This window comes from Chlamydomonas reinhardtii, chromosome 9, assembly GCF_000002595.2.
Source record: "Chlamydomonas reinhardtii strain CC-503 cw92 mt+ chromosome 9, whole genome shotgun sequence".
In the NCBI taxonomy this organism is placed as follows: domain Eukaryota; kingdom Viridiplantae; phylum Chlorophyta; class Chlorophyceae; order Chlamydomonadales; family Chlamydomonadaceae; genus Chlamydomonas; species Chlamydomonas reinhardtii.
The window spans coordinates 3,366,358-3,379,542 of record NC_057012.1 but is presented as its reverse complement, the minus strand read 5'-3'; the positions used below and the strand labels follow the sequence as shown (position 1 = coordinate 3,379,542).

Below are 13,185 nucleotides of genomic sequence, written 5' to 3'. Positions count from 1 at the left end.
CCTCGCCACGGGCACACCGCCCTCCACCCGCCCCACCAGCGAACTAGACCGACCCGACAAACAGGCACGCGCGCGCCCGGAGGCGAACAGGCGCACCAGCCGCCCGGGCGCCCGGGCAACAGCCGCCCAGGCACTCACAACCCGACACCCGGGACTACCCGACCAGCGTCATCTGCTGCCTAACGGTCCCTGAACCGCCATGCTACGAACGGCACCCGCAACCTAACTATCTGCTGAGCCAGCAAGGCCGCCGGTGGAGACGACGGCGGGCCAGGCGGCACGAGGAGAGGCGCCGAGGAGCACCACGGAACATCGAAGCTTGCGCCGGGCCACGAGCGACCACCAGGGCCACCCGTAACCTGCACACACGAAACCAAAAAGCGACCACAGAGCAGAACGAGCGCGGCCGGCCACCCAGACGCGGCCAGCCGCCACAGAACGCGCAATGCCGAAAACAGGGCGCGACGCACCCACCCAAGGCCGAAGCCATCCAAACCAAGTCGGAACCAAGTCGTAAAGCCTCACAGAGCCCGCAAAAGGCTACAAAAAGTTAGTAACGAAAGCCAAAGCCGCCAACGAAAATGTTGTGCGCTCCCTCACGAGCCGAGGCTCGTAAGGCTAGGGGCTGAGCCCTAGAGGCTTGTAGTTATAGGACGTTATAAAGTTATGGGCCCTCAAAGTTCAGGGTCGGTCGTCGGGGTCGGGGGTCCCCAAGGTTTCGTCACGCGGATGTGGGTGGGACTGCCAGATTTCGTCTCTGCGCCCTATACGCCCCTCTAAACGCTCCGCCCATTAGCACAAGCACTAGCACACATTAGCATGCACATACAAAAGCATTTGCAGAACGTTTGGCCTCTGGAAAGCGGCCGCATGTCCGTCCACATCGGCATCGTAGTACCGTAGAGCCCCACTGAGCGTCTCTCACTGGTGTCATGGAGGCTATGCGAACTGATGCTAACTTGTAACGGCCAAGGCTTCGTGTGGGTCATAGCGGTAAGGCTGCCGCCGGCCATCGAGCGTGACGTGAATCCCGGGATTCTTCACTTGATCCCGGGGGAAAGTCGACCAATCTCTTCCGGCACACAGTCCCAAACATCATATGTACAGCGCAATTGTAAGCTTAAGCGCACGCCCCGGTAGTCTGACAGAAGGGTCGGTGGTCGGCCATGGACACATGGACATCTGTGGCATGGCTGCCAGTCAAGCTGTGCCTCCAGCTGAACCGGAGGTATACAATTGTAGAGCTCGCCGAGAGCAGTCGATTGACACCGACCTGGCTAAAAACCAAAGGGTTTTGAGGGGGTTTTGAGGGGTTGCACGGTGGTGGGGGTCGGTCGGTTGGTCCGGAGGGGGGGTCGGGAGGTTTTGGGACATGGGGTCTGGAGGTTTAGTTCGTACCCCCCCCCCCCCTGGTGAGAACTATCAAATTACAGCGAAGGCGCTGCATCCTCTCATACCGAATACTCACTGCCCTTTTATGGAGGTTGGGAACGGTTTAGTTCTGGTTGGCTCGCCCCCCAAAGGGGGGCGACAGCCTTAGTCCTCGGCAAGAACCTTACATTAGGGTTGTTGTCTTTTTTGCTTGTTTCGGCTACCAGTACAACCTTCGACGGGCTATTTATCGAATGCAGAAACTCTTGAAAACAATAAACACATGAAAACGGGCACTAAAGTGCACCGCCCCGGACCATGAGGCCAAAGCCGATCAAAGCCTGAGGTCTAGGCAAAGCCAATGCCAAATATCCTCGAGGGATAGCACCTGCTGGGCTCAACGCTTTGAGGCCGCACTAACAAAGTTGCTTGCCCTGGCGCCAAGCCTGGCGCTCCAACACGATCCAACCCTCCCCTGCTCCAGTCTCCTCTCCCAACCTCGCTCACGACACAATGCGCTCACAGCCCGTCCCAGCTACACACTGCCACCCCGCTATTCCACACTTGACTGTGAGTCCCCACAAAGGGCGAGCCATCGCGCTGCGGAGCTGGGAGGTTTAGCTTACAAGGTAGCGCTAGCTTGCCTGCCCATCAAACGTCAGTTGCTTTAATGCCACCCCAGTCACCCGGAGTCTCTGCTGATACCGCGCTATCAGTCACCCATAATCGAATACACAGCGTTCTCCAATGCACACAATTACACACGCGCATGGGTCTCACGACATGTTATTCGATGCATCTCCCTGAACGCGATTCCCCTGTTGCTTGGAGCCTTTATGCCATATCAATAGGATAGCCCTGGTGCTCCCGCGCAAAGTTGTAGTTCGAGCTAACCGCAGAATCTACTCTCCGTCCATTCGTGCATACGACCATACCAAGCTCACGCACACGCACGTGACGGTACCGAACATGAGCCCCACCATACAACAGGCCCTAACGCTATCACTGACCTTCATTGCCCGCACATCGGCCCTGTCCTTGACTGCAAATACACATGAATGATGCCTTAAATTCTTCTCGGCACTCGGTACAACGCGAAGCTACAATACACTCGCTTTGGAACCGGGCAAGGATTGCGCACGCCGGCGCAAGGTGGACATACCTAAATCCTTTATTACACGAAATGCTGCGACATCAATTAACGATATACCGTTCTGTATCACATGGAAACTCCCTCCTCACGAAAACAATCACGGGCGGTACTGCAGCTCCATGTCCGCAGAGTAGAGCTCCGCGCCTCCGAACGCGCTCGCGGCCCGGCGGCTGCTGGTGCTTCTGGCGTTGCCGTCTGCCCCGTTGCCGCTCCCATGGCTGCTGCTGCCGCCACCACCGCCACCCCCACCAAGAGCAGCGGACGCCGCCGTCACCAGGTCCAGGTCCTCCGCCATCGCCTCCGTCAGCCCCGCCAGGTCATCCATGCTGCCGCCGCTGCCGCCCACTGCCATGGCCGCCGCCGCCGAGGCCATGCGCCCGCTGGCGGCGGCCGCCAACACCGCCTCCGGCCCCTTGTGCGCCGCCACCAGCGGCCCCAGCAGCCGAAGCAGGGCCTGGCGGCCCACGTCGCAGGCGGCCAGCAGCGTGTTGGGGTCCAAGCACAGCGGGTGGCAGCCGGCGGTGTGCTCGGGGTAGAGCGGCAGCACGTAGGCGCCCATGCTGCGCTGGACCTGCAGTGCGGGCGAAGATTCGTTGTTGTAAATGCGGAAAAACAACCGAGGTGGCGGCAACTGTGGGGTCCGTGGCTGGAGGAGATGGGCCTGGGAACGCTGGCCGCTTGCCAAGCAGCACATGCAGACATGCTGCTGTATGGCTAGCTGCGTTTCGGGGGAGTAGCATGCCCTTGAAGAAAACCCACCTCGTGCGGGCAGCCATGCAGCGTGGCCACCAACTGCTGATCCCACGACACAATGTCTGGCGAGCGCGCAGTCCGCCAGGCCTCACGCATGTAAGGCGCGTTTAACACCGTGCTCTTGGCCATAGCCTGTAGTCATGGCGGCCAGGAGGTTATGGTCATATGACAGACAAGCGGCCATACATCACGTCCATGCTCCCAAACACGCAACCTCCCGCCTCAGCCCCGTTGCCAACCTGCCCACCTCAATGGTGCTGCGCATGCGCTGCGCCCAGGGGCTGCGCTGCGTGGGCGCCGGCCGCGTGCACAGCACCAGCACGTGCGTGCAGCCGTCCCGGATGGCAGAGGGCACCGGCACCGGCTCAAACACGGCCGCGTCCACCAGCTGCCGCCCACGCAGCTGCCGTGGCGGGCCGGCGATCTGCGGCACGGCGGCCGTGGCCTTCAGCGCCTCCGCCAGCTCAGCTCGGTCTGCGAAGTCGGAGATGATCACGGGCTGCAGCGAATCCAGGCAGCTCGCCACCACCTTGAGCGGCGCCGGCGAGGTCAGCACGCCGTCCCTGCGGGGAGGTGGGATGAGCAAGAAAGGCCAGGGCATGAGTTCGGTAATGAGCTGGAGCAAGGCGGTGGCAGGAAAGGAGCTGGCGTTGCGAGCATTCAGTGTGCACATGGGCGACAAGCTCTGCAGCCTCTGATGAAGGCCCGGCAAACAGGCCCTAGCCGGCCCACCGGACCAGTCGCATGCGCTCACCAGTCCAGCGGCTTGGACGTGTTCATGACTTGATCAATCAGGAAGTCCACGTTCATGACCGGCGCCCCGGAGCTAGAGAACAGGTTCCTTCAGGGGGTCAAGAATGTGTGTCGTGTGTAAGCACCTTAACCCAGGATCTGAAGGCCCCGCCAGACGGCGCGCAAGAGGGGTTACGGAGCTGCCGCGTGAGAAAGGGCTATTCTACGCACCCGTGGACGGCATCTATGCCCACCTGAAGTCCAGAAACGCGGTGCCTTGCGTCAGGTCCTCGTGATAGATCCTCAACCTGCACATTTAGAACAAGTTTGGGAGTGGCGGCATGTCAGCACAACATCGACTGTGCACTGTGAGATGGCATTTCTTCCCAGGCTCCACCCCTATCCCCCACAGCATGCACAGCGACCCGAGATCCAGCAAACTGCCCCGGAAGTGCGGCACGTGCCACACAACCTCGCGCCCGTACAAGTGTGGTGGCCGGCAGCCCGCTCACCCGTTGCGCTGCCCCGTGAGGAAGTACGTGGCGTTGATGGCGCCCGCGCTGGCGCCGTACACCACATCAAACACCTGGCTGATGCCCAGGTCGTGCAGCGCCATCAGCATGGCCTGTGTCAGCAGCGCCCGCAAGCAGAGATCAGCGATACGGTTGGGCGCCCTAGCGCAAACAGCGCAGGGTAAGGTAATGACGCGAGCGACGCACAGACCATGCCTACCAGTCGGCAACCACTGCTGCCAAGGCACGAAGTAACCCAGAAACACCCGTTTAGCCCACACCCGACCCCATTCGCCTAGACGCATTCGCGAACCTTTCCCCTTGCACATTCTTGTTCTGGGCATTATTCTAATAGCCTTAATATCCATCACCCTGACCCGCGTCCTGTTGCTTGTCGGGATTGGCCAAAACGTGCCCCAGTCTGCAAGCAGCTCACCCCGCTGATGCAGCCGCGCATGCCGCCGCCCTCCACGACGAGGCCCAGGCGGGCGCCGTCACGCCGCGCGCCCGGCTGCGTGCCGGAACGGAGCCGCGACGCAATGAGACGCAGCGTGGGGTGGTGCTGGTGCTGCTGGCGCTGCTGGTGGCCGTGCAGGTGCAGGTGCGCGTGCTGGGTGTTGTGCAAGTGCAGCCGCCGCGCAGCAGAGCGCCCTGAGGTGCTCGCTTGCTCAGAAGCATGGCGTGGCGCGGTATGGGAGCTGCTGCCACTGCTGGAGACATTGCGTTCTTGATGTGGCGATGCTGCCGGCGCGGACGGCGCAGCCACAGCGGAGGCTGGGCTGGGCCGAGGGCGGTCCGCGTTTGAACGTGGCCGTATCGGCGAGGCACCCGAGACTGGGCCGGCCGCGCAAGCACACGCAACGCCGGGATTCCGTGGTACGGGATGGAGAGGTAGCGCCAGTTGAAGTACTCCCGCGCTCACGTTGAGAAACCCAAGCGAAGCTTCCTGTCATCATCGCACCAAAAAAGCGCGCGTAGCTCGCGAAGCGCGCGGTAATTCTCGAGCACGAGTCCCACAAGTGACTTCAGGTGGTCGCTGCGCCACGCGCAGATGCCCTGAAACGGGGAGTCCCGACAATTCTGCGCAACATGCGAAACCCTGACTTGCCGCCCGAAGCACACTCACTTTTGTCACAGCCCTAGATGCCGCAGACGCTGCAGAGGCGCCAAGTCGCTGACTAAGCATTATAGTTACCGCGAGATAAGGACAGCGTCAGAAAGCCTTGGGTGCCTGAGCGTGATGGAGGTTCCTGCGTCTGCCGCCCGTCGCAGAGAGCATACCAGAACGCTAGCTTGTCGCAGCTGCGTAGCGCCGCGCTTGTAGATGCGGATTTTTTTGGGGTATCCAAAGCACGCGCGCGAAGCTGGCGAACTGAGCGCGGTCAGCGCGCGCGAGTAAGTAAGATGATATCTGCCAGTAGGCCAAATTAAATCAATCTGCTATCAGCGGTCGGGCTATAGGCAATCAAGATTTCGCTTCTGTCGAACTTGTTTGCTTGCCCATATATGACTTTCAGGTAAAAGCGAGGAGAATAGGCGCAGGCATTGTAAATGAGCTAGAGAGTGGCGAACGAAGCTTCGGATTTCCAACTTCCCCACGCTCGGCCGCATGAGGGCTGCTGGGGCTGCGGGGCGCCTTGGACACCGGCTTCCGAAACGGGGCGCGGCATAACTATACCGTCAACACCTGCCTTGTCGTGTGCGGATGGTGCCCCGACGTCGGGCCACCGTCCAATTTACCCTCGCGTATTCTCGCACATCCACTCCGACTGTGAATCTCTCCCAACGTCGAACAGGTCTCCCCGGACTCCCCCACCCCCCGCTCTCAATCAATCCGCGCTCGCCTGAAGTCGATGCGTACGTGCCGGCACAGTTGAGTCGTTCTGCCTGTGCCCCTGCCACACCTGCCACAACAATTACAGTGCCTTCCACGTGTGCGACATGCCCCCATGGTGTATCAGGGCCATCCTTGGCACTCGCCAGCGCGGCGAAGCAATGTGTTGAGCTTGTGCCTAGAACAGACGACGACTCCGGACGGTGTATAGGGGCTGGCGCTGGGGCGGGATCAACCACGTAATTCCGGGTGGTACCCAACGTCCACTTCTCAACGCCACGTTCACCGCCATCAATCCAGCTGCGCCGCTTGGGCGGCCTGCGCAACGCAGCTGGCCATGGCAAGCCGTCCTCCCCACGCACGGTGATGAGGCGGATGTTTGCCGCAGGACGTGAGAAGTTTGAGGAGGATAACAGTGCGCGGCTGCTGCTAACGCCGCCAGGCGCAGGAGGTGCTGCTGGCGGCAAAGCCGCCGCCGCCGCCGCAGCGGCCAAGTGAGGCGGCGATGGCGGCCGCAGCAGGTCTGGCCAGGCCTGGCGGCTGTGGAGCAGGGGCGCGGGTAGCTGGCGGTGTCGCGCATCAACGCGGGGCTGGGTCTGGGCGGTGAGGGGGAGCACAATGGTGAGGAGCGCGTGCTGCTAGGCGGCTTTCAGCCGCCGCCCGCCGGGGCTGGTGCAGGCGTGGCGTCCATGAACGTGTCGCAGGGATGCGCTGCTGTTGCTGTAACGTAATGTGGTTGCTTTTCCCCGCGTTTGCCTCTGAGCCTTACACCAGCCAACGTGGCACGCATCTTTTACAAGCGCAACTGTCCGCTCCCAGCCGCGCCGCGCGCCAACAGCCAGCCACGCGCGCTCGATTGCACTGGGTACTCGCGCGCTCGGCTTTGCCGTGTGGGCAAAGGGACACCACGGCATCGCGCCACACCGCTTGTATTATTGACGGCGTGTGTGCGCATGTCCGACCTGGCGGTCTATCGTCTATGAGCAGCTGCTGCAGCTGGAGCAGGATGCGCTGGGCGGCGCAGCTGCAGCACGATTGCCGGGGAATGTGCGGGGCAGCCTCCAGTTGCAGCTTCCCAGCCGTCCGGCCCCGGAACTACCCGCTCCCACTTGCGCAGCCACCCAACTCGCGTCAAGTACCATGCACGTCTAGCCCTGGCACGCAGCTTCCCAGCCGGCTGCGCGTACAGCTAACAGCTCCCACTCACGAGCTGCCCAACTGCTGAGGGCGGTTGGGGTGCCGTATACCGTACGCGTTAGTTGGGCGTTGGTCTGAGCTGTCCTAGCCTCCTAGGACATACATTATACTATTTTGCACTACCAAGAGGGGACATGCCCCCATTCCTAATCATCTAATGTCGTGAGCCCCCATCCCCATGTGTTCCCCCTATACCCATCCCGCCAAGGGACAACCCCGTCGACACTTCCTGACCGCCCTCTCCGCTTTCCTTCGATGCGTGTGCTGCCTTCTGCACCCCTTCTACCACTTTAAGTAGGATAAGTATTTTTTGCGCCGACCCAAGGAAGGCTAGCGCAGGGCCAGTCGACCAATTTGCGGTGCTTGGACCGACAATGAAAGCAAAACCCCTACAGGTGCCGGTTATCGAGAATGCTTTAAAGAGATTATGCACGTCCAAAACGCAGGATGTCGCACAACCTTACAGTTCCGGGGTGCCGTGCAGCCAACAACAACCGTACAGTTCACAACAAGCAGCCACGTGCCTGCGCCAGAACCAGGCTTTGTTGGCTTGTCAACTCCCTTGTCACTACACCAACTGGACACAAATAGCAACACCCGCAAAGCAGCCAGTGTACACCCTTCACTTGTGTCTTTGCACGGTCTGGGGCCGGCCGCCCCTAACGACCTTTCCTTATGATGGCCCGGCAACAAATCCCAAACTTGCCAACCCTTCCTTTGCACTTGGCATAGCACATGCTATGCTCGCGCACGGGACCATGATGAGCCCTGAAAAGCCATTGGAGTGATAACAAGCACCATGATTAACTGTTACTGCTGCAGGGAACGCATGCACGTGCAAATGCATGGCCTGATGCATCGGCGCTATTAACTACATGAAGTTCATAGCCATGTCCTTGCCAGGGTCAGCAATCTGCGGGGCAGCCTTGCCCACGCCGGCCAGGTCGTCCACGCCGGACAGCTCCGCGACCGTGCCCGTCTCCTGAATGGTACAAGGTGCAGGTGTGCGTGCATCGTCAGATACTTATGGACGTCCCTACAATCGCCGCGGGCACGGTGGCACATGAACAGCATGCGAGCGTATCTGCGACAGCGCAGGGCGGTGTGCGGCAGTCTAGCCCTGGGAACGTACCAGGAATTCCTTGACCTTTTTGTAGGGCAGCCAGCAGGACAGCGCGGGAAGGTGAAACACGAGTCAATCCTCGCTTTACAAGTACACTGGCGCAAGGCATGAAAGAGCAAGCAGCAGCAACAATGTGCACAAGCAACCTTGGCCACGCTTACCTTGGCAATTGAGCCCTTGCCGACACCCGGAAGACCGCTGACCTCCTTCAAGTTGGCCAGAGTGATCTGCATAATGGAAGACCGGCAACGCAGCACGTATGGTAAGGTTTGCACCGTCAGGTTCCTTGCAGACAGTATGTACCGGTGTCGCATTGAAGTGCAGTTTTGGAATACGGTGCAACATCCGCAACTGAAGGTGGCGTTGGCTGGGGAAGGAAGCAGGCCTGTTACCGCTCAGTGTCACGCAGGATAGCACACCTGATTCGGAAATTCCGCCAGGGCCTTGCCAGCCTTCTTCAACGCGATGCCCTTGAACTTGGCTGTCATAGGCAAAACAAGTGAGCCAGGACTGCCTCAGGTATTATACACGGTGTTGAGGGGCATTTCGCAGCAGGTTAGGCCTAGCGGTCCCATCGCGTGCAGACCAAGCACCAGCAGCATCGGCCACCCGCCCCGCACCCGGCCTGGGTCCTTAAGGTGAGGACTCACCCTTCGGATCAGACTTGGAGAACTCGAACGCCTTCGCCGACAGCTCCTCGAACACCTGCACCAGTGCTTCGTTCTCGGGCACCGCCACCTCCTGTAGCCAGGGGATGCATGGGCGGCGCAGATGTTGTGGGGGCGTGCGTCATAGCATAACAGCATGAGCCAGGCGCATGGGCAAAGACACTTCCAGCAGGAATGCAAATAACAGGGCGCCGCCTCCACGCACGACACGCGGCACGCCTGACAGGTTGGCACGCGCCTTTTGGGTTGGACACTCCGGCACAGTTTGTCCGCAGGTGGCCTCTGCGCCTTCGTTGCAAGGGCGAGCCGCAACATACGGGAAGCTAAGGATGGTAACGAGGCGACCCCGCTATGGCTAACGCCTCAAGCTGCTCCTCGGCAGTGCTGCGCGTTGGTTGAAGTCCTTCGCACTGCAATGACTCATTCTGTTTGTTGATTCCATTCTTGTCGGCGCCATGTGACTCTAGTACTGCCATGCACGTTGCCTGTCAGCCAAGTACCGTATGGCCCTTGCCATGCGATTGTCCAGCGAAATGGCACGTGAGGCCTGCCTAGACTGCGCGCTTCGTCCTGTGATAACGCAACAACAACAGCTTCTTCCATCCTAACCACTGCTTCTGCCCGTAGCGCGTCCTGCGTACTAGCTGTAGCACACGGTTCTCACACCCCACCGGTGGGGATGGATTTGAAACCCTGCACTGCATTACCGGGCTGAGCGCTGGTCGGGGCATTTCACAGAACTTGTTGCAAAGTACGAGTCCCGCATCGATGAATACCAGCCTGTCTGGGTGCAAGCCTCAGGTCCCGCCCATTCGGGCGACAATCTGGATGCCTCATCAGAGGAATACCGTTAGGTATGTGTGGTCTGCGGTACGTACCACCTGACCCCGACGAACAGCAACAGTCCTAACACCATACAGTGATTGCAACCCGCAACCAAGTATGGCATGCATCACATCAAGAGCATAAGGCATTTGCATTGAAGGGACCCTGAGCGCACGCCAGGTGAGACCGCGCGCAAACCAACCGCCCTCCAAGCGCAAACGAAGCCCTCTATCATTGGCGTGAACGCGGATTTCGGGCCATTCATCCCAAACGTTTGACGCCCGGCGGTAGTACTTGCTGAATGTGTTCTGAGGACTTCTCCGTCAGAGCTGAAATGCGCACGCGTCATCTGCGTGTTCATTTGTCTTTGCACCCGGTGTACTCGCCAAGGGGGCACCAATCCGTTTTGTCCAACAACACCTATTGTCCATTACCCGTGGGTATTGCCGCCAACACCACAACTAAGTCGCGACTTCTGTCCAAGCCCTTCATAAAGCTGCAACAGTCCCGAATCTGAGTGTCTGTCTTCGTGCCCACGCGCAAGATGTAGTCTTGGCATTCCCGCACGCGTCGAACATAGTTCCGTGCGCGTTGTCCCAGCGCGCGTCCTGGTTGTCAGTTATGAAGGCCGCGCGCCACCTTGGTGCGCCCCGCTCGGTCAACTCACCACATCGCCGCCACCCTTCTTGGCAGCAGTTTTCTTGCCGCCGTCTGCGTGCCTGGGGAACGCGGGCAAAAGCAGCGCAACGGTTCAACCTCTGCTACAGGCCTCGCATTGCATGGCTTGTTGGTGGTGCACGCAAGCAATGACCTGCGCGCAAAATCCCGGGATTGCCATACCATAACAGGCAGGGGTGTCGTATGCGCTACGGGTGCTAGCGACGTCACTCCGCAACTCTGCACGCAAGCAAAACGACCGCGTGTAAGGCTTCCAGATCCAGCTAGGAGGTTATTGTTTGGCGCAATCCCTCTCTTAAGCTCACCCGAACTCGTCCTCCGGCGTCCGGAAGCCGATGCCGACGTTGTCCGCGAAGCCCTTGTCCGTGTCAGCGAAGTCCGCGGTGCGCCCAGCAGCGTCCCCCACGAAAAACGATTTGGAGTGATCTGTCGCAGGGCCATGTACAAGAGACATGCGTGTAAGGCAACGGATGACACTATAGCAGCACCTCCAGCAGTAGACTGCATGAGCGCACGGCGCCCTACCTGGTGCCACCCCGCCGTTGAAGCGAGAGACAAAAAAGTCCCACATGCCACGCTCGGGCTTGCGGTAGTGGTCGTCCATGGTGCAGGCGAACACTTGCACCGGCACGCCCAGCTGCGAAAGTAGGTCGAGATCAGTGTGAAATGCCTGAAGTAGCATGCAAGGACGGGTGAACTGGGCAAGCCATCGGTACCATGGAACTCACCTCCTCCATGATGGAGTCGATGCGGGACAGGACCTTCTCTGCAGCCTTGCCCTTCACGGCGCTCTTGATGGTGCCCTGATTCCTGCATGGGTGCACGAAGATCCCGGGACCTGTTCACACAAACCACATGCGCTCAGACACCTGGCGGTGTGCATGCAAGGTTGCTAAACCAGAGTCCGTCTCATGGCTGCCTTGGCAACTACCCTTCACAGCACCGCGCACAGCAATGCTTATGCACACACACTGGGAAGAGAGACCTCTTACGTGAACACCACAATCTTGTAGCCCTCGTCAGCATAGGCCTGGATTTTCTCGGGAGCGCTCTTGTTGTACCACTTCCAGTCCAGGTCGTCCTTGGCGAACATTGCGCCGCTCTTGGTGTTAACCAGCGTCCCGTCCTGAGGGGCAAGCACATCAAGGGTCAGCAGGCGGCTCAAACCGTTGCCCAGAAAGCCCACCTGACTGCTAGCTCCCGCCCTGTGCCCTGATCTTCAACTAACCAGGACACACTGCTGAGGACAGGAAGCGGCCGCGACCATGTCTCAGGCGGCGCGGGCCCACCAGGCCACCCACGGCCAGGCACCTAACCGCCGGTCCACAGCGAGGCTGCACAGACCCAAGGCCTGACGCCTGTACTCCAGCCCTTCCAGCTCGAAAACCACATGCCGCTGGCCAGCTAGGCAAACATAACACCTCCAAGGCGGCAGCGAGCGGGCTCGTCGCAAGAATTCAGTGCACCCACAAGCCACGCCACCCGAACTCGCAGGCTAACTTCTCTAGCAACTCGTTTAGGGCAACTAGCACCTGCTATGACCACAGACGAGGCCCAGCGAAGCACAAGCCACAGCCCAAGCGTGAACCTCTTGGCGCCCTTACTTTGCCCGTAACCTTTGTCAGGATACATGCCACTACGACAATGACAAGGCATAACTAACGGTGCTTGCCTCGTGCCCTCGCCACGGAAGTCTGAGGGCCTGGAAACATGGCGCATGGTCCCCAGTCAACGCGTCCTCCGGCCACTAGGCAACGCACCAGGTCGAAAGCAGCAATCTTGTCGGCAGGCTGCGCGTCACCATACTCCCTGTGCGCGAAAGCCAGGTCATGCAAGCCAGGTCAACGGCGGTCAAGGCTGGCGCGTTGGGAGATCGACCCCGCTCACTTGTAGAAAATTGACGGGGGCTCAAAGCTCCAGCCCTCGTCCGTCGTGAAGGCCTCTACCGACTTCTTGCCGCGGGCAGCCGCGGCCTTTTTGCGGGGCTTGCGGTCCTCCGAGTCGCTGTCCGAGAGCGGCACGTCGCTGCCATCGTCGGAGAAGTCGTCCACTTCGTCGTCATACTTCTTGCTCCGCTTCGGCGCACGGCGCGGCCTCCCGCTCATTGTTTCAGGTCTAGCTGGCAGGCTGCAGGCGAGAGCCTTGGCGCGGGGAAATAGTGCAACTAAGGACCTAATAGGAGCAACAGTGGTGATGGCTCCTGAGCGGAAAGCTCGTGCTAGCATGCACTATCTTGACTGTAAAATCGCTTGGCGCGAAGTCTGTAAACTGTCTTGCGTTTTGGGGTGCTGGTGTTGCCCCATGCCAGCCCCGACGGCAATGCTGGCCAGTGCACTGCG

At 60.1% G+C, this 13,185-nt stretch overlaps 2 protein-coding genes across 5 annotated transcripts; both read right to left on the bottom strand.

Annotated features, from left to right (window-relative positions):
• Positions 1-1,543: 1,543 nt before the first annotated feature.
• On the bottom strand, positions 1,544-6,054 carry CHLRE_09g388763v5 (uncharacterized protein). Its single transcript, XM_043065484.1, has 8 exons — positions 5,648-6,054; positions 4,958-5,467; positions 4,522-4,634; positions 4,264-4,317; positions 4,032-4,118; positions 3,525-3,840; positions 3,284-3,409; positions 1,544-3,095 (listed from the first exon to the last, which is right to left on the bottom strand). Exons 1-8 carry the CDS (start codon positions 5,705-5,707, stop codon positions 2,622-2,624), a joined length of 1,740 nt encoding a protein of 579 aa, XP_042921101.1. The 5' UTR covers positions 5,708-6,054; the 3' UTR covers positions 1,544-2,621.
• A 1,338-nt stretch (positions 6,055-7,392) lies between these two features.
• Positions 7,393-13,090, bottom strand: CHLRE_09g388726v5 (uncharacterized protein). 4 transcript variants are annotated; one of them, XM_043065480.1, is made up of 12 exons: positions 12,734-13,090; positions 12,607-12,655; positions 11,839-11,972; positions 11,575-11,656; positions 11,372-11,483; positions 11,152-11,272; positions 10,836-10,887; positions 9,326-9,416; positions 9,095-9,156; positions 8,837-8,902; positions 8,685-8,699; positions 7,393-8,534 (listed from the first exon to the last, which is right to left on the bottom strand). In XM_043065480.1, the coding sequence occupies exons 1-12, from the start codon at positions 12,949-12,951 to the stop codon at positions 8,424-8,426; spliced, it is 1,113 nt and encodes a 370-aa protein (XP_042921099.1). In that variant the 5' UTR covers positions 12,952-13,090; the 3' UTR covers positions 7,393-8,423. The 4 variants fall into 4 exon arrangements, with proteins under 4 accessions (XP_042921099.1, XP_042921100.1, XP_042921098.1 ...); XM_001694872.2 differs by lacking the exons at positions 7,393-8,534; positions 8,685-8,699; positions 8,837-8,902; positions 9,095-9,156; positions 9,326-9,416 and adding an exon at positions 11,009-11,065 and having other exon boundaries at positions 9,893-10,887; XM_043065481.1 differs by lacking the exons at positions 7,393-8,534; positions 8,685-8,699; positions 8,837-8,902; positions 9,095-9,156; positions 9,326-9,416 and having other exon boundaries at positions 9,793-10,887.
• Positions 13,091-13,185: the final 95 nt, after the last annotated feature.

Coding starts and splice junctions, on each gene's coding strand:
- CHLRE_09g388763v5 (XM_043065484.1), bottom strand. CDS start 5,707: ATGCTTAGTCAGCGACTTGGCGCCTCTGCAGCGTCTGCGGCATCTAGG. Junction 3,410..3,524: donor GCATGCGCAGCACCATTGAG/GTGGGCAGGTTG, acceptor CCATGACTACAG/GCTATGGCCAAGAGCACGGT. Junction 3,096..3,283: donor TGCATGGCTGCCCGCACGAG/GTGGGTTTTCTT, acceptor CCCGCACTGCAG/GTCCAGCGCAGCATGGGCGC.
- CHLRE_09g388726v5 (XM_043065480.1), bottom strand. CDS start 12,951: ATGAGCGGGAGGCCGCGCCGTGCGCCGAAGCGGAGCAAGAAGTATGAC. Junction 11,973..12,606: donor AGATTGCTGCTTTCGACCTG/GTGCGTTGCCTA, acceptor CTTGCCCCTCAG/GACGGGACGCTGGTTAACAC. Junction 11,657..11,838: donor TACAAGATTGTGGTGTTCAC/GTAAGAGGTCTC, acceptor GCACCCATGCAG/GAATCAGGGCACCATCAAGA.